At 41.3% G+C, this 25,804-nt stretch overlaps 1 protein-coding gene across 7 annotated transcripts in view; it reads right to left on the bottom strand.

Moving 5' to 3' along the window:
• Nucleotides 1–25,804, bottom strand: part of FAT3 (FAT atypical cadherin 3) — a 660,968-nt gene that overhangs the window by 500,131 nt on the left and 135,033 nt on the right. For all 7 annotated transcript variants that reach the window (XM_032426340.1, XM_032426344.1, XM_032426342.1 and 4 more), the window contains exon 2: nucleotides 16,742–20,050. In XM_032426340.1, the coding sequence (XP_032282231.1) occupies nucleotides 16,742–20,033 (3,292 nt within the window). In that variant the 5' untranslated portion in view covers nucleotides 20,034–20,050. The remainder of the gene's footprint in view (nucleotides 1–16,741; nucleotides 20,051–25,804) is intronic.

A 25,804-nucleotide genomic window follows, 5' to 3' on the forward strand; every position in this document is an offset into this window, starting at 1 on the left:
AATATTCTGAAGCCTTTAGAGCTGTTTCCAATTGAAAGTCATCTTTTTAATGTCCACTGAAGGGAATTTACACTGTATTTATGGCCTGGACATAATCATTACCTTCCAATAAAAATGACTCATTAAATAAAAAGCAATTTTCACCCATGAGCTCTTAGGATATATTTGCTTACTTATGGAAATCCAATAGCCTCTTGCTCAATAATTTCTGCATTTCTCAGTACAATTATTTGGGGTTCATATGTCGGTTCAGGAGTTGCCAAATCAGAGCAACTCAGAAACACTAAAAGACAGAAAACAATAACAAACACCCAAGTGAACAAAAACACACTTTACTATCCAGAATGAGAGATTCTAGGATCCATCTGAGAAAGAGAGAAAACTCCTGATCTTTAGAGAAGCGAAAGCACAGCAAGGCTAGTGTTTCCAACCTCTTTATTAAGAATCCTATGTGCCAACTAGGAAATATTCCCCTGCAACAGAAAGAAACCTTCAGGCCATCGACTCAAACCTGGTTACCAAACTCTGCATGTTACATTAGTATCCGAGGTCCCCAGAATGATTCACTTTTTGCCCAAGAGCCAACCCCATATGCATGTTCCCGACATGGGTTGCTTCCCCACTGTAGATCTGTCTGTCTGCCTGAAAACAGAACTGCCTGAAACAGTATTAGACAAAGCAGACAATTTAAGTTTACGAAAGGGCTGGAAATTTGACCTCACAGCTGGAGAAACTGCATTGTTTTGAACAGAACAAAAGAATGCAGAAGCCTCTCTTTCCCACCCACCCTTGGCTAAGTGGCCTGGCCAGTCATTCCCAGTAGAGAATTTCCAACATCCCAGAGTTCACATGTGGAAGCAAGAGTACCAGGGGGCATCGCTTTGCTCAACACGCCTGCCAGGAGCCACAGGGAAATGGTTTGTATTTGCTCATGTTTTTAATAGCTCCCTAATATTTTATAATGGCAATGCTACTGTTTCTCATTTCAGTGTCTAATGTTTTAATGTTGGGTTTATTTATCTTACCCAAAACAACATAATAATTGCGGAGTAAAAAAACCACTTTGGGAAAAGGAGTGTTGTTTGCATATGCTAATGACTTAATTTAAAGAGTTCTGTGACTAAAAACGGAGGATGTGGGATTAAAAAAAAAAGTGCGCTTTCATCCTTGCTTCAAATGTGAGGTATGATGTTTTTAGGTCAGTAAACAACAGAATTTAAAATACTCAGTTGTAAAATGCCATAAAGGACAGTCACCTAAAAACCTCCCACGTATGAAATACACACAGTCAACTCTGACATCAGCCATTCTAGTAAAAAGTGATGTTTCTTATAGCCAAGCCAGTAATCATACCTTTTGGTAACAAATATGGTTAATGATGACAACCCATAACATAAAAAACATCTTCTGAATCATCAAGACAGCTCTGAGCAAAACAGGACTCATGCTTACAAGTCCTGAGTTCAAGGCTCCCTGACCAGCTGTGGGCCGTGGAAAAGTCACTTATCTCAGTAAGTCTCACCTTCCTTGATTGTCATCTCAGGGCACTGGGCTAACTGTGCCCCAAAGAATCCATCAGAGAGTTTTTACTTTTTAATTTTTTTTAAAGATTTATTTATTTGAGAGAGCACGAGTGGGAGGGGCAGAGAGAGAGGGAGAGAGAATCTCAAGCAGACTCTACACTGAGCATGCAAGGAGCCCCAACGCAGGGCTGATTTCACGACCCTGAGATCACGACCTGAGCCAAAACCAAGAGTCAGATGCTTAACTGACTGGGCCACCCAGACATCCCCTCCAGTGCTTTCCTGTCACCTGTTCAAGTCAAACTGGATTGAACCGTCAATCCAGTTCAAGACCCACCCCCCACCACCCCACCCCTGCCCCTGGCCACTCAGGAGGGTGTGCACACATGTGTCCAGGTGCAGGAGAGGTTGAGTGGGGAAGGATCCTCGTCAAGGTGATCCTCATCCTCAACAGCTAAGGGAAGCCACGCTCTCCAAGTTCTATCATTTACAAAATGATGGAGTCATTTCAAGTGTGATATTTTCTCTTTCTTTTCTAAACTGTATTCCTACGCCCACCTAGGGTGTGCCTCTATGTATTGGCTACTACAGTATTTCAAAAAGGATTTGAGACATTTCTTTAAATTATGTACAATCCAAAATGCCAGTGTTTAGTATGGATCACAAGTGCAGCACGGCATAATTCCTTGCTATTTGTCACAACTGTTAAAGAACCAAGTACGTACTGCATGCAAACATTATGACTTTTTTTCTCTTAGTTTAAATAAACTCCAAGGTAACTAGACTTCTAAGAGAATCCAGTTCAATTATAATTTAACAGAAAGTATATTAAATTACTGTAATTCCTTGAAAATCCATAATTTACATATAGGATGTGTATGTATTTCCACTTTTCCTACCTGCATGCCTTATCCTCCCCATTAGAACGGAAGTCCTCTGTGCTCAGCAGCTGGACATCACACCTGACGCAGCAGACGCTCAATCCAATAGGTTTAAAGACAATACAATTGACGATAACAAAAGTCCAATTGCTATAAAACAGGACTCAGAAAAATGGGACTCCAGAAGGAAGATGGGAAATAAGTATAATTAATAAGAGAGGGGGCAGCAAAAAAGTTGTTCCTCTTGTGGGGTAGGCATGCTGGAGTTAAAGGAAATTTGAGATGGGGTACATTTATATTAAGCCTTTTGATTAACTGGAAGATACTTTTATTTTTATTTATTTATTTATTTTTAAAGATTTTATTTATTTATTTGAGAGAGAGAGTGAGAGAGAGCACGAGAGGGGAGAGGGTCAGAGGGAGAAGCAGACTCCCCACTGAGCGGGGAGCCCGATGTGGGACTTGATCCTGGGACTTCAGGATCACGACCTGAGCTGAAGGCAGTTGCTTAACCAACTGAGCCACCCAGGCGCCCAACTGGAAAATACTTTTAAACAGGAGACTTCTGCATTTAACAAATCTGCATTTATAATAATTGTGTCTTTTATTTTTTTTTAATGTTTTATTTATTTATTCATGAGAGTCAGAGAGAGAGAGAGAGAGAAGCAGAGGCAGAGGGAGAAGCAGGCTCCTCGCCTAGCAGGGAGCCCGATGCGGGACTCGATCCCAGGACCCTGGGATCATGACCTGAGCCGAAGGCAGACGCTTAACCATCTGAGCCACCCAGGTGCCCCAATATTATATTCTGCCTACAGTTAGTTCACAGTGGTTTTTGTTAGTCACAAAAACTACTTACCTAAGTTTGTATGTGGCAATCAACCGAGTTTGCTCCCCATTTTTATTGCCCTCCTGCACGTTGAAACAACCAGTTTACGAATCTAAAATTCCTTCAGGATGTTATCTAGAGGTCATCTTAGTGATGCATTCTTTGGAATCCACTACCACCTGTGTCACTTTCTTTCTCCCTTACTACGTGATTTTTCCGCTTAGCACTTAAACCCATCTAACATATGTACTATACTTATCTTGACTATTACCTATTTCTCCATTAGAATATTACAAAGAAAAGGATTCTTGTCCATTTGGCTCACTGGTCTAACTCAGTGCCTAGAACAATGCCTGGCACATAGTTGGTGCTCAACATATATTATATATGCTATAACATAACTTATGACATATCATATCAACCATATAACATAACTTATGTGTAACATATATACTACTATATTGTTATATATGTTATTTTATATTATGTATTTTATATTATAAAGTGTATTATATATTGTGCATTTGTTTTATTGAATACATTTACTTGGTCTATATTATATGTTCATTATATGTTATATAATATAATATACAATGTATATTAAAATAAATGATTGTATACTGCAGATATTCCCCTTAAGCTCCTAGCAACAAAGGCACATGAGAAAATGGGATGCCCAGAGTGGGGTGGGGGTGGCATTTTCTGGGAGGGCCCAAACATGCAGACCCCAGGAGCAACATATGGTCAGGACAAGAGCAGGGGCTGTGGAGTAAGGCAATGTGAGTTGAAGCCTGGCTCTGTTACTTACTAACTCTGTGCAATTGGGCAAGTTATTTAACCTCTCTAAACTTCAGTTCCCACACCCATAAATCTGGGATAATAACAGTACCTGCCTCATAAGTTTAATGCAAGGATTGAGTGAGCTCAAGTACGGGAAACAGCCTGCAGAGTATCTAGCAGAAAGCAGACTCTGCTTAAGTGCGAGATGATAGTGGGGATGGTGCTGATGAGGAGGATAAGGAAGGTGATTATTACCCTGTGACAAGGAGTGAAGATGGGAAAATCAGTTCTGCAAACAAAACTCTCAAAAAACCCCCACCTCTAGCTCCTTTTCTACCTCTCTCTGCATTTCCAGCCCATGAATTCATGCACACGCATTTGATAAAACAGCACTTAGATGTCCCAGGCTCACAAGAAAGGAGAGATACTAAAAAGACGTTTGCCCACATCAATCGAAGACTACAAAGTACAGGCACTTTCCCCTTGTACTTCTAAGCAGTCCAGGGCCAGAGAAACAGGAATCATAATGCTTTGACAAATCAGAGCTTTTGGGAAATGTGTCATTTTATGTAGCTGAGTTTTTTCTAAGGAGTTGAGCATCTGCCCAGGGAGGCATCACAATTTCATGGGCGGAGTTTTGCTTTGTTTAGCTTTTGTGGTTTTGATGAAACATCTTACCCCCAATACATTGAACTTCTCTGCCCAGATCCAGTGGGTGTGGTGGCAAGATTCGCTCAGCCCAGCCCGCTCCACTACCCTCGGGCCTCAGCTTGTTCCCTAGCTTCCTGACAGGAATATCCGCGGCTACAACAGAAAAATGAGTGCCCCACCCCCCGCCCCGGAGCACGGACTGGTAAGAGAGACTGTGCCAACAAAGTCCAGGCTCCCCTAGTTGACCAGGAACACCAAGCACAACCCAGAAGAGTGGAGTTAACTCCCCAGGTGGCGAAGCTGATCAATAAGAGGTCAAAAATGGGAAAAAGCCAAAAGAAGGAAGGCTCATCCTCCCCTCCAACCCCAAGATGCAGCGTTCCTATGTGGCCTCCCTGGAGATACATGCAGAGACTGAGAAACATGCTGGGGTTTGTTGTGAAGCTGTAGCCAATTTAATAATGTACCAATTTATATTTGGTCTCCCTTCCTTCAGGGCTGGCTTCCTTCCCTGCCCCTCACCCACATTCCCCTGGGATTGCACCCTTAATAAAACATTAGCCTGCACTGTAACTTTCGCCCCAGGCTCTGTTTTCTAGGGAACCTGGGCCTCTACAATGATTGGGCCTCTTCTATAATGATCAGCTATTACACCGTGTGGTAATGAAGCGATGGGCTCCCTCTGGGTTCCAGCCCTTAAGGAGACACTTAGGGCTGTTTATCCAGAGTGTCTAAAGTGTACTGATTAAGAGCTCAGACTCTGGTGCTGGCCTGCCTCGTTTAAATCCCAGCTCTCCCAGGGCTGTGAAACCGTGGACAGTCATTTAAAATCTAGTTTTTGTTTCCTCATCCATAAGATGTGGGTAGTCAGGGTACCCACCTCATGGAATCCTTGTGAGAAGTAAATGACTTAGTACTTATTTAATGCCTGGCATACGACAAACACACAATGTGGGTTAGCTACTTATTCTTCTTGCTGTCTGATTACAGACAGGATTAACAGGGTTACTTCTCACTGTTGTTATGAAGCCTTTCTTACATCAATATCTCTGCTTTACAATTTCTAAAATACTGTAGGATAGGTATCGGGAAGTCTAGCTTATTAGAATTATGTGCAGAGTAAAAGTAAATAAGGTCTGGGCAAAAAACAATAACAACAACAACAACAACAAAAACAAGAGTTCGGGTATGTCAGTACAAATTCTTTTTAAAGGCTATTTATAAGGTCCCCAACAGCAATTTTTGCTTCCATCCTAGTTCTTGAATGTATCCTACCAAATTATGAAGTTCTCAATTAGCAAGGTATTATTATATACATTTTGCAGTCATGCCATGTGACCATGGAATATCGAATTCTGACTTAGCATGAACACCCTTGGAGTGTCTATACCATCCTACTTCAGAAACAAGAATTTAGTGACCCATAAACGCAATTCTCATGCACTCCAATCCTGATTATTTGCCCTCTAGGCTAAAACTACACACAGATAGGACTACACCTGCATTTTTCACAACTAGAACAATGTTTAATGAACTTGTTATCCCAAACTGAATCACTGTGTTTTCCTGTCCAAGCTCATTCAGTTTAGCCATGTGGTAAAGATTCCTTTAGAAATGTCCTCAAGGGATGAGAAAGACACAGATTAACTCTACCCAGGTCTGAGAAGAGATGTGTGATCTGCATGAGGGCAGGTGTGACCTTTCAGGAGAAGACTTGAACTTTAAGCTCCATCCCCACGACCTCATTCAGGATCTCAGGGCCTCATCCTGGCTTGAGTCTGTTATATGATATCCCATGGATAGAATTCCCTATCAAAGCTGACCTCAAGTGAATGTGTATTTTCAATAATTACAGGGCTTTATCAGGTTCCAGTCCATGAGGTCCGAAACATCCTACCAATGCCAGCAGCCGAGGGGCAGGGAAATTACTGGGAGACGCACTACGGATATATTCATTATAATAGTCATAAATTAGATTATCTATAATAAATTTTAATAATAATGTGGACATGATGATTCAGCAAAACCCCTCAAGATTTAGGGGAAATCCCCAAGTCATGCTTTTAGTGTACAGATAATGAGTCTAAATGAAAGAACTCCAACAGTTACTAGGATAGCCCTTAGAGGCCATTTTTATCTGTTTCCAGATACTGGTGTATCATACTGTTGAATTCCCAAATGGGTGTTATAAAAGAGAGTGAGCCCAAGGAACAGTGCAATTCTCTCACCAGCCAGCTACTCCAAAAAGGCAGTGAGCCCAAACTTCTTGACCTTGCAGATTTCTTAGTCTCCAAGTGCTGAATTTCCAGAACACTGCCCTGAGATACTTGGACGCACCAGGGAGCCACATCCATTCACATGCAGCCTAGGTCTTGTATCCTTTGCACTGTCCATCTGCTGGTTCAATAATACCCTAGAGGGATAAGGACCTTAAACCTAGGCCAGGTGTCTCTGGCACCACTCTTCAATTCAAGGACCAGCCTTTGAGGCCTGGTCCAGCTCAGCCACTCCCTCCATTGACCTTGAAGACTTACTTCTCTCTGAAAAAATGTTCATTTACTAGCAGTGCTAGGCAGATGCCGATCTAACATGAAGCTATCAGACTCCAAGCTTCCAGGCCCCAGGGAAGAACCTAGCAATTTTTACATGGTTGTACATTTTTATACATTTTTTTGCAAAAGTAATATATTTCAACCACAATAATTTAAAACTTCTCTCTCTTTCCCCTCCAACTTCTCTTCTATTACATTTTGCATCATCAGGTAGAATGGCTGCAGGCATAAGGCAGAATTGAGTTAAGGATACATTTAGTTTGCATTCACTGGCATATATTTATGTGGTTCTCCATCAATTCCAGTCATAGACAAATTGTTGTTAGCTGTCCCAGTGCAGGAATGGTTTCCAAAAGCACTCCTACTACCTACTGCACTGAGAGACCCAGCATTGTAGCATGGACATGAAAGACTAGAACTTCTATCATTATATGAACATATCCTGTGGTGGTCAGAATGATGACAACCATTACAGCCGGGGGGAGTTGGGGGGGGACATGGGGAACCAAGCTCAAATGTATGGAGCCAGAAGCTAGTTTGTAGAAAACTCCCCAATCATTACATATGTACATTTGTAACTGGAAGACTTGGTTCTTGCCTCCAGAGTCAAAAATGAAAGTTCTCTCCTGAAATGCAATGTCCAAATTATAAACACACCATGCTTTTTTTCTTTTGTTGATTAGATTCCCTAAAATGGACATTACTGGACTCTTTTTGTTTACAGAGCACAGACAAGTAACAGTATTAGCAGCAAAGATGTCTGTTACAGCTCATACGAGAAAGAAACTCAATAGAGATTTTTTTCAAATTTGACACCAATGTAGAAAATTTACATAGCATTACCAATAACAAGCCACAACCATGGACTAACATGTCTAAACTCTCAACAATAAAAAACAAATTTCAATCAACCAGCACTGGAGGAAAACAAAATAATCTTTCTGTACTTTCTACAGAAACAATTGCAAAATTGTTGTCCCATGAACAGGCAATCAAACCAAAAATGTAACTAAAAAATGTAGGAGAAAGAAAGTATTAGAGAGGTAGGTTAGGAATTTAATCAACAAAATATATTATTTTTCTGAGTTTTGTGATATTTGTGGTGTTTCCTGACTTTTAAACTTAAGAGTTGCTGTGAATTCCTTCCTCGGTTCAAACAAATACAGTAATTTTGTAGTCATAATCTTTTATGCTTTTTCTCAAAGCAGGCACCCAAGATGATACAAGGTATGTACTTCAAGCCTCACAAAACCTGGATCTGTTTCCGGGGTTAGACATTCCTTGACAATTAAGCCTGGCTTATATATCATCATCAACTCACTTTAATGCTCCGGTTATCTCTCATACTGTCTTGTCTCCAATTGGAATTTGTAAAAATCATCCCATGATGCCAAAGGGTGATGCTGGGGCCACAATAAACATGATGAATGGCAAGCACAAGGCACTCACTTTGTCACTTATGCTCCACACAGTTTGTAATTACATGCTTTTCTGTCTTCACTGCTAGCCCTTGACTTAATCATCTGTGCATCCTTTTTAGTGCAAAGTACCCTGCCTACAGGGAATCAGTGAACTGCAAATGTGGGAATGAGGGAAGAAAGAGGTGGCAAGAAAAAAGGAAGAAGGGAAACAGAGGGAGAGGAGGCAGACTTTTTAGGAAGCAAGTAGAGAAAAAACTATGAAAATTGTTTACGCTCTATTTTATAAGATCTTGGGGGTAAACCACATTATGTTTTCACCATAATATCTTTTAGTATGTGTGTGTGCGTGTGTGTGTGTGTGACACCTCAATTTTTCAGCTTAATTCCTTCAACTTTTATTCACTTTTTGACCCAAGACATTTCATATTCAATATGTTATTTTAGCTCAGTATTATTCTCACCAGCATACTGCTTTTTAAAAGCAATGAGAATATTAACTATGTTATGCAAATGAAAATGTGAATTTAATCACAAAGAGTGGCCCTAGAGGAGCCACTAAAGCCTCCAACATCCACAGAGAAAACTGGAGACTCCTATTATATTCAATAATTCGTATACTGGTGCCCAGAATTTAATATAAATTGAATTGAATCCTACACACAACTCTTTGTAGATTCTGTCGATAAGACATGCTTTCATAAAAACCAGCAAGCTAAAAATACAGACTACAGCCCATTTTCATTTTCATTTCATTTTCTTTTCAATGAAACATTGTGAATGCAGTGGCATCACATAAATATTTATCGAACCCTACAATTCTTCCAAATGTAATGATAAATGACAGTATCCTTCAACGTGCACACAAAACACCTGCAAAAAACATTTTTTAGAAGATTGAAATAAGATGCAACCTATCTGAAATCAGAACCACTAATAGATGAAGTAATCATTTGATAGTCTTTGTAACCTCTGCTTACTGGACCTCTGAGGTTTTACTCTCTGTTAACCAAAGAAATAAAACCAATTTAGTATCACTCGGCACTGGGGACCCTGACATGAAGGGCCAGGTAAGCCACTGAAAACTTCCCTTATTGATATAAAAGGAAGACGGATTTCAGAGAAAAGAACCACACAAGTTTTCAGGTTGTTGGCTTGCCACACTATTTGTACTTCCTCTTCATGGTGGTCATTATTTTTATCATTTACTAGTTGCACAGGGATAATAGCAGCTCAAACTTGATACACAACGCAGACATAATTATAGATTTGGGCCAATAATCCTCTACTAAAACCTAAAGTGCCTTCAGCCAACAGTTAAGAAAAGGTCAAGAAGAAGGCACTTGCTGAAAAGAGTCATAAAAGCACGCTGTTCATTATTTTCCAGAAGCTTCTAATCGTCTCTCCCACCTGGCTTACATGATAACTACTAAGTTCATCTGAATGTTGTGCAGTGTTCAGGGCTCCTCTGGGAAACATTATTTTTCCCTTAAATAATTATGATCCAAAGTCTAGAGCTAAGGTTAAAAATCCAGAGCCAAGAAAATTTCTGCTGTCACTTGATCATAACTTCGTTCTTCTGGTCCCAAGTGCAAATTTTAAGGGCAAGCGTGGGCCAAAATGCAATGAGTCTCTTTCGACTTAGATAGGGGGAGGTAAAACTATTGCCTTGAAAAAGAATGAGGATGGAGAACGCCTTTTAGTCTGGAATTGTCGGGAATTGCACCAAAGCCGCCAAAAAACATCTGTCTTACTCCTCAGCTTGTCAAAGAGGAGTTAAGAGGCAAGTTTGGGGAAAAGAAGCTGGAATGATTAACAGCCATCCATAAGATAAAACAGGATTTCTGGCATCTCTGAATATAAGAAAAAGGAAGCTTGTATATTATTACATTATGTAAGAGATGTGCTGCTATGGGAATCACCCACCCCTTTAAATACCTGGGTTAGCACTAACAGTTTCTGCAATGACAGAAAGCTCTTCATTTTTCTCACAACACAGATTTTCCTGTGCCTAGTTTTTGTTCCCCCCTCTTGACCCTCCAACGATTAGAGACTACAAATAAAAGAGTACTGGACTCAGCACTAGCACTAGTAAACAACTCTTCAGTTGAACTAACTAAATAAAAGCTAGTCAGTTGTAGGACTTCATTCTTTCCTTGGCCACCAGCTGAAATGTGTCCTTCTCCCTGTAGAAGATCAAGGTAGAGTATCACAACATCTGAGAGCTTGAAAGATCCTGGTACCACACCATCCAGCCAAATCCCTCTTCTTCCCATGTCTGGTGGGAGAGGGTCTTCAGCAAGGCAAAAATTTTCTTCTCATTGTAGACCATACATGGAAAGTATACACTAGATGGAGACACAAAGTCCCTTGGTTTCACTTTCTTTCCTTGCAAAATGAAAGCAATGGATAATTATGATCTCTTTACTCTTTCTCCCAGACTCTGGTGGAATGTGCCAACACATAGGACAGCACCACAGAAATGGAGTTAATAGGATTTGCTGGAAAACATCAGCCTTACAAATATTTTTAAACTTAAAATCTGTTTTAGAAATATTCCCATAAAAAATATTTTATCAGTCAGTGTCCTGACAGAGAAGAGATGGCACACTCCCAACTGGGTCATTGAGAAGCATGTAATAAACAGACTATTTACAAAGGTGTGGGCAGGGTTTAGAAAAAACGATGCAGGACTCCAGAGTTGGTAACAGTGGAGAACTGTTTCTATCCCTAAGAGGATACAGCCAGACCACAGTAACCAGTATGGAAAGAATCAAAAGGATAAATACCCTGACCTAATTCTCTTCTTCTCTACATTCTCAGTGGCAGAACTGACAGATGTCAGGGAATAAAGGAGCCCACAGGCCAAGGAACTCAGGCATCTGGACACAAAGCAGAAAGAAGGGTGGAAAATGGATCTGGAGAGGTAAATGGGAGAGAGCTAGCACAGATACTGAACACAATTATAAAGTTATTCATTTATTGTTGGAACAGCATGTTCACTGAAAATAATAATTAGCTTTACAGTGTTTAGTAAGTGTGAGATGCCTCTTTTGGGTGTCTGTGTGAACCCAAATGTACTGTAGGTTTCCTAAGCCTTTGCCGGTCATACCAAAACATTTGGAATAAAGACAGCATCCTATGCTTACATGTATTGGAGAAATGCTGCCTGCAGCTTCATTTATAGAAAGGTAAATATAAATGCACATGTGTTGTGCATGTGAGCTCTCTCTCTTAAGACACCAGATGTGTGAAAAAAAAGGACACAACTGTGCCCACCTCGTGCGACGCCAGAATCAGACATGGGTAGAAAACATATCGCACAGAAATTGGCACACAGACAGCGCTCGGGGAATGGTAACCACGGCCACCACTGCCACCAGCGTCACCACCTGCAGCTGCCTCTGACCTCTCGGATGGCCCAGGAAACTTCCCACCGTGGAAGGCTAAGTCTTACACCTGTAGCTCTCTGATCACTAGTGCCCGGCCCTGGCCCTGCACACAGGGAGTGCACAATTAACCTTCGATGATGATACGGTGGTGAGAAACATTTGGAATAAAGAGAGCATTCTAGGCTCGCATATGCTGGAGAAATGCCTGCTGCAGCTTCAATTTAAAGAAAGGTAAATATGAATGTATGCTCTGCCAGGCTGTATTAGTATGCGGGAATTATTCACTCCTCGCCATCCCTCCACAAGAAAAATATTCTCTGCCCCACCTCAATGTTGAGCTTGGCCCCATGGCCCGCTTCGGCTAACAGAACGTGGGCCAGGTCTGAGCAGGGGCTTTAAGAGGTACCACACACTTCCATCAGCCCTCCGGAGCTTCTGACCTCTACAGTGAGAACAGTATCATGTCCCAGACAGTGGGTACTCCTTCAGCCTGGGTCCTGGAATGGCTAGGCCTGTGGGGCAGGCTATAATTCAAACCACAGTTGCATCTTCGACTGTTCCCCCAGACTTCAGAGCAAGGAGAAAAACTGTTTCCATAAACCACTGAGATTTTGTAGTTGTCTGTTATGCAGAAATACTACACACACTCAACAAAGTTACTAAGGCATGCTAGGGTGGCAAAGGCGGGGAGCTCACGTGAGATTTGGAGTCTACTGCACTCAGTCCCAGTCCCAGCTCTGACAACTCCCAGATGTGTGACCCTGATTGAACAAGCCTCAGGAAACCCTACCTTGCTGGAATTCCTGTGACAATCAGAAACAGCACCACCCAAGCACCTAGCACAGTGCCTGGCACAAGACAGATACTTGGTAAATGAAAGAAATAATATAATTAGCAGTAATGGATAGCCAAAATATCTTCCCAATTATCCACGATGCATTTGCTGAATGAGAAGCCGTTTATCCCAATTAAAATATTTCTTTAACTTCAGGTAAATAAAACAATGAAATCATTGCTCAAGTTTGCAGCCTACAAAAGAATCTAACAGAAAATCACAGTTTAAAAAAATACAACCTGCTCTTTCTAAACCTTCTAAAACTTCTGAGTAGTCAAGAATATGAATTCCTATTGTGTCAGAGAATAAGAATGCATTCTTTGTGAAGGAAAAATGATTAAATTGCATCTTCCAGACTAGTAATTTAAATTGTGATCAAATCCACTGTAGCTGGGGGCCTCCCAGTTAATCCATTTACTGTGAACATTATTAAACATTTATTAAATGCCTGTGCATGGTAAAAAAAATTTTCAAAGGTAAGGTTTTATTCGCTGAGCACCCTCCCCCCAAAAAAATCAAGAACATAAAAACTACTAAATGGATCGACTACTCCCAGTATAAGCAGCTTCACAAAACAGGAGCACGGCAATTACTGAAGCACAGAAAGAGATTTTTGATCCATCAGGAAGGCATTCAGAAAACTATCACCACCAATGAATAATAGAAGATTTATTTGGATAGTAAAACCTGACTAGAAAAGAAATTTATAAAATACGAGCTCCATTTCCTGCCTTTCAAAAGAATAAGGAAAAGGACTTTACAGAAAAGATATAATCTGGTAGGCATTCTCTAAGGAGCCCAAGTAAGATTCAGGCTGGTGTTTCCGAGCCCCATATAGAAGGAAAGCTTGGAGGGCTTAAATGAAGATCCCCCTGGGGCTCCTACCCCACACCTAGTGACTCAGAATCTTTGGGGAAAGGGCCCAGGAATCTGCATTTGTTAACAAACTCTCCAGTGATTCATGAGCACTCCTAAGTTTGAGAACCACTAGACAATGCAAGCCATTAAATAATTTTTGGCAGCTGACTTAAAGGTTCTTGAAAGACAAAAAGAAAACCAAACAAGTTGAGTCCATCCTATGCCAAAGGACCACATGAAGACAGCAGAGTCTGGACTTGAGACTCAGTAACGGCTGCAGGGCTAAAGAGCCATTCATTCTGCCAGCAGATCGAGCCATGATTTGCAGCACTTGGAGGCAAAGAGCTGATGGACACTGCCACAGTAATGCAAGCCCAACAGCACCATGGTGATGGCTTCTCCTGTTGGGACATACATTTGCCAAAATTCTCCTCAACCCCAGCATCCAGCTGGCACAAGTCCTGGCAATCATTCCTCACCAGTTTCCTGGGCTTGCAAATTAAAATATACGGAAGACAAGAGGGGAGGAAGTCAGATGGTTCAGGATATTATTATATGGAAATTCTGAACTTCATAAAAAATGTCAAACTCCAGTCCTACAATGTACCTAGAGAAAAACAGTTTTGCTTTCTAAGAGAAGGTAAAAATGATATGTAAAGAGGGTAAAAAAATTGCTACTACAGTTTTAAAAAGTAAAAATCCTCTGGGGAAGTAAATCAGAATGTGTAGCAAGTGCAAAGAAAGGGGCAACAGGTTAAGAGAGAGGAGACAGGTGGGTTCTAGATACATCTATGTCCTCCAGTGGGTATGTGACCTCACGCAACTCACTTAGCTATGCTTTAACCTAAAAGAGTTAATGTTTATCAGAATGAGCATTTTAAGCCACAAAGCAATGTCAAAATGTGAGTGGCGTTATTATCATCCACAGCAAAATTTATTTTATACAGTCCAGAATCTAACAGAACAAAGTCAAAGCAGTGAGTTTTGTTTTTTTTTTTTTTTCAACAGAGGCAAAGGATATCAAACTCTTGGAGTCAAGAATTATAACAGAAGCTATATCATCAGATGAAACTATACACACATTTTCTGAAATCACACCCAAGATGAGAACAAAATACCATGGAAATAAGGAAAATCTAGGCCACTCTCACTGGTTGTTCCTGCTCTTTCCTGCACCAAGCTACACCAACATGAAACTTCCAAATAAAACCAACTCAATGTGGCTGATGCAGTCCTCTATGTAGCAGTGGCTAATGAGTCCACCTGACACCTTCCTGTTTGGCCTACCTTACCCACATCCACCCGAGTCCTGAGGAGAAGCTTCTCTCACTGGAGAGCCACGAACAATGAGATGAGGAGGAAAAAGGAAGGGTGACTAATGGCCAGTGCCATCAGTCAATGGACTGTAAGGGCTTTGAAAACTGTTTAACACTTATTGCCTAATAGATTTTAGATCAACACCAAATTTAAGTGTATCTGGAAACATGAGGAAGCCCATATGTGTCTTTAGGTGGGAGATAGCATACTATACTGCAGTTACTTTGAGCTGACCTTGAAACAAGGCTCCAAGTTATCTATCTTCTCTGCGTATCAGTTCACGACTTGATGATTATTAGTTCTACCTCCTGGGGCAGTTGGGATCATTAAACAAGACCCTACTATAAGTGTGGTGCCCACCTTAAGTATTGCATGAGGTCATTAGCGGTAGCAAAGTATTAGCACAGAGTAGACACTCAGTAAACATACTCCCCTTCTCATTCTGTATTTCAAAGATGAAAATATACTCCAGTCGAATGAAAAATGATACATAATAAAATAGAGTGTGTGGCCAAATCAGATCCTTGACATTTATCTTTTCCTTCATTATGGCTATGGAGACCAATTTTACAATTTACACTGGCCATAATTAAGGCACGTGTATATAAAAACTACAGTGTAAATTTGTGATGGTACATACAGTTTTGTAACTTCCATCCAGTAGTTAATACAATTTCTCAAGTCCTTTTTCCACCACTATAATAATACCCCCCCCACTACCTGTTTTAATAATCATTTTTATCACTGGGAACAAAGCACCCTGTGTTGCAGAAAATTAGTTAATACATATAAATGTACCTTGAAAACTGTGAACAGCTAATATTACTATCTACTTGAGAGTAAAGAAGACACAGCCCGTGTTGAGATGACTACAATCTATAGAAAATGCACAGTGTTAATCAAAGAACACAACACACACATAGGCACATGTCTGTTTAAAATAAATAACAATAACAAGAATAGAAAAATGTGTGTGCATATGTGTGTGTGTGTCTGTATCTATGATCAAAAGTAAATAAATAGGTGAGGGACAATGACAATACTGGGGCAATTTTGCCCCACATTTTAAAATGTTTCTATAAAACAATCAGTTCTTATAAATAAAATCTTAAAATCCATTTTTTATGAGTACAATCCACAACATGCCCCCTCCAGCCTCTCATGACAACACTGCCATATATTAACTGAGTATCTCCAGTGCAAATCCCTGTCGTTCAAAGGCTAGATGTGCCTGTGAAACATGAAAGGCCAAGCAACTGCTGCAAAACCACTTCAGCAAAACTTTACTGGAAAGGGAAAGATTGGTGTGTAAGACCCATTTGAAAATCCATTTCACACTTCTAATTTAAAGCCAATTCAAATGTAATTTACTTTATCAGGGCCCTTAACTTTGTGAAGGTCAGAAGTGTAATCAACAGAGGTGAAAATTACTTATGCTTATCAAAAGATAACCTGGTAATAGTGCTGAACAAGAAAAACAAAAACCAGGAAACAGGACTCCCGTTGAAAACCATGGTGAGAACCACCGTATAACACGTCTTCTTACAAACCAATGTGTTCTGACATAATGCTTTCACTTGAGTCATCTCTGCACCAAATGCAAACTCATTTGTCATTCTATTTCAGTGGGAGAAGATTCCTTTTCTTCTCCAATGTTACAATTCGGGAGATGGGACACAACACTTCTGGCACAAACTAGTGAACTTACCGCTCTCGTCATCTATGTTGAACCTTCCGAGACCACTGCCGTCCCTGATGGAGTACTGGATCTCTCCATCCCTCCCAGAGTCGTCATCTTGGGCAGCCACTTGCAGTACACTTGTTCCGATGCGTGAGTTTTCTTTTACAGACCCAACAACAGCAAAGTCTGGGAAGTAGGGAGTATGGAGGTTTTCGTTGACATCCACCACCTCCACTTCAACAAAGGAAACAGATGACAGAGACACTGGTCGCCCTTTGTCTTTGGCCCGAACCGTGAGGTTATAGAACTGCTGCTTTTCATAGTCCAGTTCTTTGCTCAAGCGAATGGCACCACTTGCTTTATCTATTTCAAATCTCCCATTATAGTCATTGACCAAAGAATAGCGCACTTGACCCCCTAGCCCAAGATCCGGATCATGGGTCTCCAGCCAAGCAATGACAGTGCCAATGGGGAGATCTTCAAGAACCTTCACACTGTAGCTACTGGGAATGAAAGCCGGGGAACAGTCATTGACATCATCCAAGAAAACCTTAAGAGTGACAACCGAAAACAGCTGATGGCCACTCTCTGCCTTGTCTCTGGCTTCTATTTTTAAAGAGTAGTTCGCTTTAGATTCCCGGTCCAATTGGTCGGCTACATAGACGATTCCAGTTGAGCTGTTGATAGCAAACTGCTGCGTATCCGTCAACACTGAGTAAGTCACTTCACCATTAGAACCCAAGTCTTTGTCTCTGGCTTCCACTTGAATTATCTCAGTGCCAATACTTGAACTTTCGAGAATGTTAACTGAGTAACTGTCTTGGAGAAAAATTGGGCTGTTGTCATTAGCATCCTCCACATTGATGGTCAGCAACCTCCATGAAGATTTTTGTGGATTACCTAAGTCATAGATGGTGATATTAAGGAGATAGAGGTCCGTATGCTCTCGGTCCATTGGCAGAAGGACTTTAAGTTGCCCTGTCTCCATATCGATATTAAAGCAACTGTCCATATTCCCATCAGATATTGTAAACAGCACCTTTCCATTGAAGCCAGAGTCAGCATCATAGGCTTTAATCTTCAGGATGTTAGCCCCAACGGGCAGATTCTCCTTCACAGCCACATCAGAAGGAAATGACTTGTCAAAATGTGGTCCTTGCCTATTAACTGAATAAAAGTCAAGAAATCCATCTTCCAGGTTCAGTTTCCCATTTGCTTTTGCCTTAATGAGTAGTTTCTCTGCCAGCTTTTGAGCCACACGAGTTTCTCTGCAACTGAAGCTCTTTGAAGACACCTTCCCATGTAGGACTGAAATGTTAACAGACATGGGGTCCGCAAAATTCTCTCCATCGGTTGCTGTAATCCTGAGGGCAAAATTACCATTTTTGATGCCAGAATTCATCAATGACTTTTTAAGCTGTAAAATACCGGAGTCTGGGTTTAAATAAAAGAAACCGAGTTCATTTCCAGAGATGATTTTGTACTTTACAAGTTCAAGTTCATCAATATCAATTGCTGAGACAGCTGTGATGTGACCCCCAACTGGAAAGTCATAGGAAATAACTCCCTGGCAAGCCACTTTCTCAAAGAGAGGGCTGTTGTCATTGACATTTCCTATTCGAATAGTCACATTTACTTCACTTTCATGGCGGTATGGTGAACCCCAGTCGGAGGCTCTTACAATGAACCTGTAAGTTTCTGGGGAGGATTCAAAATCCAATTCTTCAGTTGTGCTAATAACACCTGTAAACTGGTTAATGGCAAATGGTAACAAATTCAGACTGGCAATACTATAGGTGATGTACCCATTTTCTCCTTTATCCTTATCAGAAGCCGAAACCATCAGAACACTTGTGCCCACTGGGACACTTTCATTCACAAAAGCATCATACAGTGGCTGCTGAAATTCTGGGGTGTGGTCATTCGCATCTTCTATGCCAACGGTGACTTGTGCTTTCAAATCTCCTTCCTTGTTTGTCACTCCCAGCTTATAAACCTCCTTCTTAATAGTATTCAGTGGCTGTGCTGTGACAATCAGACCTGACCGAGGATTAATTTTGAAGTACTGTGCGTCCTCACCAGGAGATAATTTGTATTCCACATCAAGCGGTTCAGGACTTAATTTTACTATAGCAACCACAACACCAGGAGGGGAGAATTCACTAATGCTCACATCATACATTTCTTTTTCAAATCTAACTGGGACGGTGTCTTTTTGGGGGTTGGCAATGTGGATGATCTTTGCTGCTGAAAATTTCTGAGGTGACCCCTTGTCTTTTGCTTGAAGAGTGAGGTTGTAGCCATAAGGAAAGCTCCCCCAGTCGACCTTCTTTCTCTCCTTAATCTTGTACTCATTCATCCACCTGCCTTCCTTAGCCAGGAAGAACTGATCTAGAGGATCCCCAGCCACAATGGAAACAGACTCAATCTCTCCATTGGCCCCCTCATCTAGGTCATCGACTGTTACCACAGCGTATGTCGGCTCTTTGTCCAGCGAGAAAGGAATGTGAGTGACCACATGGAGAGTTGGAGCGTGTTCATTTACACGTTCAATGTGAACATAAAGCTTCGCAGTACTGCTTACTCCATTGTTTCCGTAGAGTTTCATCCCCCGGTCCACAGCCAAAATCTCCAGATCGTATCTATTCTTTTCATCATAATTTAACCGCCCACTTAAAGAGATGACACCACTCGTGGGGTGAACTGAAAAGAGATCAACTTTGTTTTTAAAGTAGTAGTAGAATTCTCCATTGGAGCCGATATCGGCATCTGTGGCGGTCACCTGGGCAACACTAGTCCTTAAAGGTGTGCTTTCTGCTATTGTAACAGAGTACGTTGTGGGTGAAAACAAGGGTCGCAGATCATTCATATCTAAAACCTGTATGTTCACTTTGGTCCATGCTTCCAGATCCTCTCCTCTGACAGAACCTTTTACTACCAATAAATAATTGTCCTGAATCTCCCGATTCAATATGGCTGAATTGCCACCTTTAGTTCTTATTCTGAGGAAACAGAAGTCTGCAATGATGACTTCCTCTGCTTTGAAGAAGCCTTCCTCATCTCCAGATACAATTCTGTATTTGACATCCCAGGACAGATCTATTAAGGTGATGCCCATTCTACCTTGGCTGTGGACGTAGGTCCTTGCGGCTGAGTTCTCACACACAGTAGCATTGTACACAGGGTGCGTGAAGTGGAAGCCGAGGGGCCCGGTCCCCGGCAGCCCCTGGGACACCGTGGCCAGAAGCTTGAGAAGCAGGAGGATGAGGCAAGAAGGGGGAGGCCGTGTACCCACACAGTATCCCATAGTTATATCCATCGTATCATACCTCCATCCTGGAAGGGGCGGGGGGAGAAAGAGAGAGAAAAGATAAATTAACCTACGGGAAAGTGGGAGAAGGTGTAGGAACTCGCTGCGATGAAACAGTGCTTTTTAAAAACTTCATTATAAAACCTTCTTACCAAAACATCAATGCAAGAAAAAAAAATTAGAGACCTCACCATACTAGATGGCAAGGAGTTCAAAATCACTAGGATTTAACTTTACATTGTTTGATTTTTATAAATCACACTTTTACACTGCTGCTGGAATTGTTCATTGGTACAAGATTTCTTGCATTCTGAAGGTCAATTTAGAAATATGTATTAGAAGCCTTAAAAAAATGCATCTACCTTTCACTTAGAATTACCTTCTAGGCAGCTACCCAGTGGAAGTAATTAGACAAGTGTACATTTAAGGTACAGTTTAAAAGACAAAAGAATTGAAAAGATACTAGCTGCCTATCAATAGAAAATCAAATAATTTCGTTGACTACTACATCAAAAACTAATGATGTACTATATGCTGGCTAACTGAACATAATAAAAAAAAGAAAATCAATTTGTGGTGCATTCATAAAGTGAAATACTGTGCAGCCATTAAAAATAATTATTTTTAAAATGTACATTTTCAAATGTGGTAAGATGTAATGCTGAGTGGAAAAAAGATCATAAAACAGTATGGGTGGTTATGATTGTATTATTACTTAAACATCTCAATGCACAAGTGCAATTTTACATTTAAAAAGGATTAACTGTGTTGTGGGATCTGGGGATTATTTGCATTTTCTAATATTTTTCCAAGTAACGTTGTTCATCAATGGTTATATAGTTACCTTTATAACTTTTAAAGAAATGCTTATAAGGCATTATCAACTTTTGTTGTGCTAACTTTAAAACTGACCATGATTTATACAGAATCCAGTATCATGAGGCTGAGAATTCAGGCCCTTAGAAGCACACATGACATAATTTAATTCTGTCGAACTAGTCACCATTTATCATTAATAAATGATAAATTTATGGTGTCTCTACGTGGTTATCTCCTTTCTGGTTTTAAATTAGTTCCAATTACCGGCTATCAGCTGAAAAATCTCCTATAACAGTTTAACATCTTAAAATATTATCAATTGTTTTTGTAGTTTATAAAACACTTTTATACCCAGGTTGGCAAGGCACACGTTATTTTACCCTTTTAGTAGATGCAACTAGACAACTTCATTCTCCTAGTAGCAGAGTCAGGATTAGAACCCAAGCCCTCTGCACACCCCTCAAGGCTTTCTCATTTCTTTTTTCCAACTCCGCCTTACAGAAGACTCTAAAGCCGATTTCTGGGCACACATTTGCTTGGTTCCAACTGAGGATGAAATATGTCTTGCTGCTGTCATCTGTTGAAGCAACTCAGGAAACGGGAGTAGCAAGTAGAAAGAGTACAGTTTAATATAGGGATTTCATAAGCAGAATAGACAGTACAAATGAAAAGTGGAAAGACGAGATAACTTTTTATAAAAGGAAAGGAGTTAATTTCACATGCAATTGCTTTGGCTGTCCGTCCTTAGGAAGCGGCTCACATGCTAAGTGTGAGAAGCCGTAAGTCAGACGTAGTAGGCTCAAATAGCCTGCCCAGGTGAATGGAGAACCCCACGGGACCAGTGCATTTAGAGCTGCCTCTTCGAGGAGCACACTTGGCTGACCCATGGGAGTGACAGAGCCCTCTTTAGGGACCACAGATATAAACCAGCAGAAGCTTTATTAATACCGCATATAACTCAATAGACTCTTATTTCATCATCTGAGAACGCTCCAAAGTAGAGGAGGGATTTTTAGGTTCACTATGAACATAATGGAATGAGACAATGCTCTTCCAGGGAATGACCAGAGGCCATCGATAGCCTCTCAACGGAGAAAACTGGGGTTACTCCCAGCATCTCCAGGGAAACGCAAATTCAGTCTCTGCCTCATTTCCCACTGGCCCTTCTATGCCGAGGGCACAGCCTACAAGCGTGGTTTTGCTGATACTTTGTCAAATGAACTTTTCTTAGTCCATCTCGCATCCCCATTTTCAACCCCGACTGAAGAGAGGAGCTGCATCTGTGCATCAATCTATTGCCAGCACGCAGCACCACACATCCCACACAGGAGACACACACACAGGACATCAAGGTACTGATGGAACCAGGGGCCCAGAAGCCTTTAACATGCTCAGTTTCCAAATCCCAGAAAATACACACATCTCACTTCCAGAAACAGACTTAAGAAATTATATGAACTCAAAGAAGCCTTAAAGATCATCTGGTTTGATCTCCTGACTTTACGGATGAGGACACTGAGACCCATAAAGATAAAGAGACTCACTAATACCAGGTCTCAAGACTCCCAGGCTCAGAGCTGATACCACATGGAAATGTGTCAACTGAATTAGTTTTTCTTTGAGTTATGTAACAATTTTAGGGTTGTGGTTTATCATCACTTTGCAGGGATCTTTGTCTTCTGACACCTTGTTAATCTCCCCAGTGCTACTCCCTCCTCTAAGCAGTTAACTGTAAGTAAACATTTAAGTGCCCCGGGGGGCAGTTACTTCAATAAGACCTTCCGGTGAATCCTTCACAGTACAGAATGCTGTCATAACATGAAAAAACATCATTCGATTTAACTCTTCGAAAGTTGGAATGTTTGCATGCTGAGTTTTTCTTTCAGCAAGATACACTGCTGCAATTTTTTTTCTTATAACACAGAGTCAGGAGTCTTACATGCAATAGAAAACACTACAAACCACACTGAAATGGAATGGCATTGTTGTGTACAGAAATTTGGATTTAACTCCAAAAACCTGAGCAGGACTAAGCTTGTCAGCTTCGGTTGAGACCAAAATATGTCATCAAGTTTCGGCATCTTTATTTTGGAAAAAAAAAAAAAGTCCTATTTGGCACCAACTATTTTAAAAACCTGCAGTTTTCTCCATTGACTTAGAAAATAAATCAGTGCTAAAAGTGAGGAATTCTATAAAATTCTGAAAGTAAACACTAGAATAAGATTTTGGCTCCTTTTTTTAGCATGCTAAGACAACTGTTAAGTTGTTTTTTTTAAAAAAAATAGTATGCTTTTCCACACTGAAGCCAAGCTATCCGTGAAGCCAATATGATAGTTACGGTGTTTTAGATGCTCTGCGTATTGATTTATTCTACTGCTTCTGGATTATTTTAAACAAAGCACTTAGTTCCCAACCTCAGAGCCTATTTTCTATGACTTAGTAACATAATCAATATTTTTTGATATAATCTCCAAAGAAATCATCAAGCCATCAATCTTGGAGACATTATTTTTCAGAGCAGTTGGTTGTGCCTCCCCCATCCTGCCCTGTGAGCTCGGAGAGAGAGAGGATCTTAGCCTGAGACTCAGAAGGGCATGGGGAGTTTTCTTTCCAGAGATGAATAAATACGGGTGACCTTGGGGGCAGCTCACAGCTCTTACAAAGGCCATCTCTCTGAGCGAGCCTGGACTCTGCAGGGTGCCTCTACTTGCTTGGGTAACCTGGGGAAGCTCTTTTCTGCCATCATTAAACGGGCCTCCTTAAATCGCTGGGATTTCTGAATGCTGGAAAAGGCATCTTGCAAGAACATTCTATTTTCATTCCATCTCTTATCTTGTATATTTTGAAAGGGTTTTACTGGCAGACGGGGTGCTTGGGAAATGTGCTATGATAGGCTGTAAAACAAAGAACAAAGTCAGTCTCTGAAGGGCCTCCCCTTCCCTGGCATCCTTGATGAAGACAACTTGTGTTAGAAGCTGCACGCGTGCGCGGTCACTGAGTCAGAGGCTCACACATGGGCTGTATGCACAGTGAGTCCCGGACACATGCTCTGGAGCCTGACTGCCTGGGTTTGAATCCCTGCTCTGCCATTTCCTAACTGTGTTATATCAGGCAGGTTATTTAACCTCTCTGTGCCTCAGTTTCTTCTGCTCGCAAATGGGAACGATAATGCTGACCAAATAAGATCTGAGTTAATAAATATAAGCATTTAAAACAGTTCATGTCACATGGTAAGTATACAGTTGTTAGCTATTCATATCATTAACTAAGGCAGTTTTCAGAGAAGACAAAATCTGTGAGTCACACGATAGGGATGGTGGGGGGTTTACAATCTCCTCTGACACTTCCTTTTCTAGTAGCAAAAGGCACATCAAAGGTAAAAATCTTTATTGAAAGCGAATGATTACTACAGTAGACCCAAAGGTCAGAGAAACCGGACTTGAATCCAGGCTTGTCACCGACTGGCTGGGTGACATTGGGATAATACTTAAACCTTTTTAAGTCTCAGCTTAGGGATAATAAGAGCTCCCACCGTCATGTAACAGACAAACGTTCCATAAATATTAACTGACATTACAATGATGAAGGCGCTCAGAAGAGGGGATACAAGACGGAAAACAAATGAAAACTGGGCTAAGGAGAAAGGGTCAAGAGGGATAGCCCTTGGGGTAGCCCAGCCCTAACAGGAAAGCCACCCTTTCACAGACCCCAGATGCCCACCCTGGCTTGGGGTCAGTGCCAGAGAAGGCGTGCGCCCGGGGGCCTGGGTGCCAGAGAAGGCGTGTGCCTGGGGGCATGGGTCGAGGGCTGTGGCCGCAGCTCTGTAACAGACTCCAACGCCTACACGTCTACTTTACAACTCAGGAAACTACAGCTGCAATAGGGAGCTACTCCTCAGACCTGGCATTTAATTCCTGAGGAGTTCTAGCAGGACTCCTGCTTGCCGTGATGAGTCCCAGAACAGCCAGATACTGCTAAACCTTATCTTCCTGAGCAGCCTATTCTGATACTGTTCGAATTACCATCCTCGTGGCACTACTTTATGTTCTGGGTCTTTGCTCCTGAAATCAGTTATAGACTGTCTGTATGACACATTTGGGAATAAAGTTTTACTCTCTGGCTAACGCTAATGGCTGCCTGAAGAGAAGAAAAAATGTTTACTCTGTAGTTTTCTTAATACAAACCATTGTAGCTAGAGAGTGCAGAGGATAATATACTAGGCAGTCAGGTCACAAATAATTCATGTCATGCCATTATTCAGATTATATCATGATATACTGAACCAGGGCCATGTAAACTCACTGAGTTTTACAGTCAAAAGGATCATAAAATTGTCTAGTGCAACACCCTAGTTTTAAAGTGGAGGGAACACGTTGGGGAAGGTTAAGTGATCTGGACAGGGTCACACAGCTTGCCGGTAAAAAAGCTAAAATTGGACCTCAGGTCTCTCCTGTGAATGCGGCTCACTGCTGCCGCCTCATTTAAGAATACAGGTCTCTACTTGTTCATCTCTACAAATTTTACTCATCTTCTTAGATTTAACTGAAATGCCACCTACTCTGTGAAGCAATCCCAGAGATTTCTATTCAAAAGTGAGCTCCAGTCCTTTTTTTTTTTTTTAAGATTTTATTTATTTATTTTAGAGACAGGGAGAGAGAGTATGTGAGTCAGGGGAGAAGCAGAGGGAAAGGGAGAAGGAGAGCATCTCAAGTGGATTCCGCGCTGAGCACAGAGCCCCACACATGACCCTGACTGAGATCATGCCCTGAGCCAAAATCAAGAGTTGGTCGCTCAACCAACTGAGGCACCCAGGCGCCCCCAAAGTGAGCTCCAGTTCTAAAGCTGTGATTCTTAAGCTTTAGCGAACATCGGAATCCCAGTGGGGCTGGGCTCCATCCCAGAGTTTCTGGATCAGTTGGAGGAAAATTTATAATTCTAGCAAGTTCCCAGGAGATGCTGGT

Source organism: Phoca vitulina, unplaced genomic scaffold (genome assembly GCF_004348235.1).
Source record: "Phoca vitulina isolate PV1807 unplaced genomic scaffold, GSC_HSeal_1.0 scaffold34, whole genome shotgun sequence".
Lineage (NCBI taxonomy): Eukaryota > Metazoa > Chordata > Mammalia > Carnivora > Phocidae > Phoca > Phoca vitulina.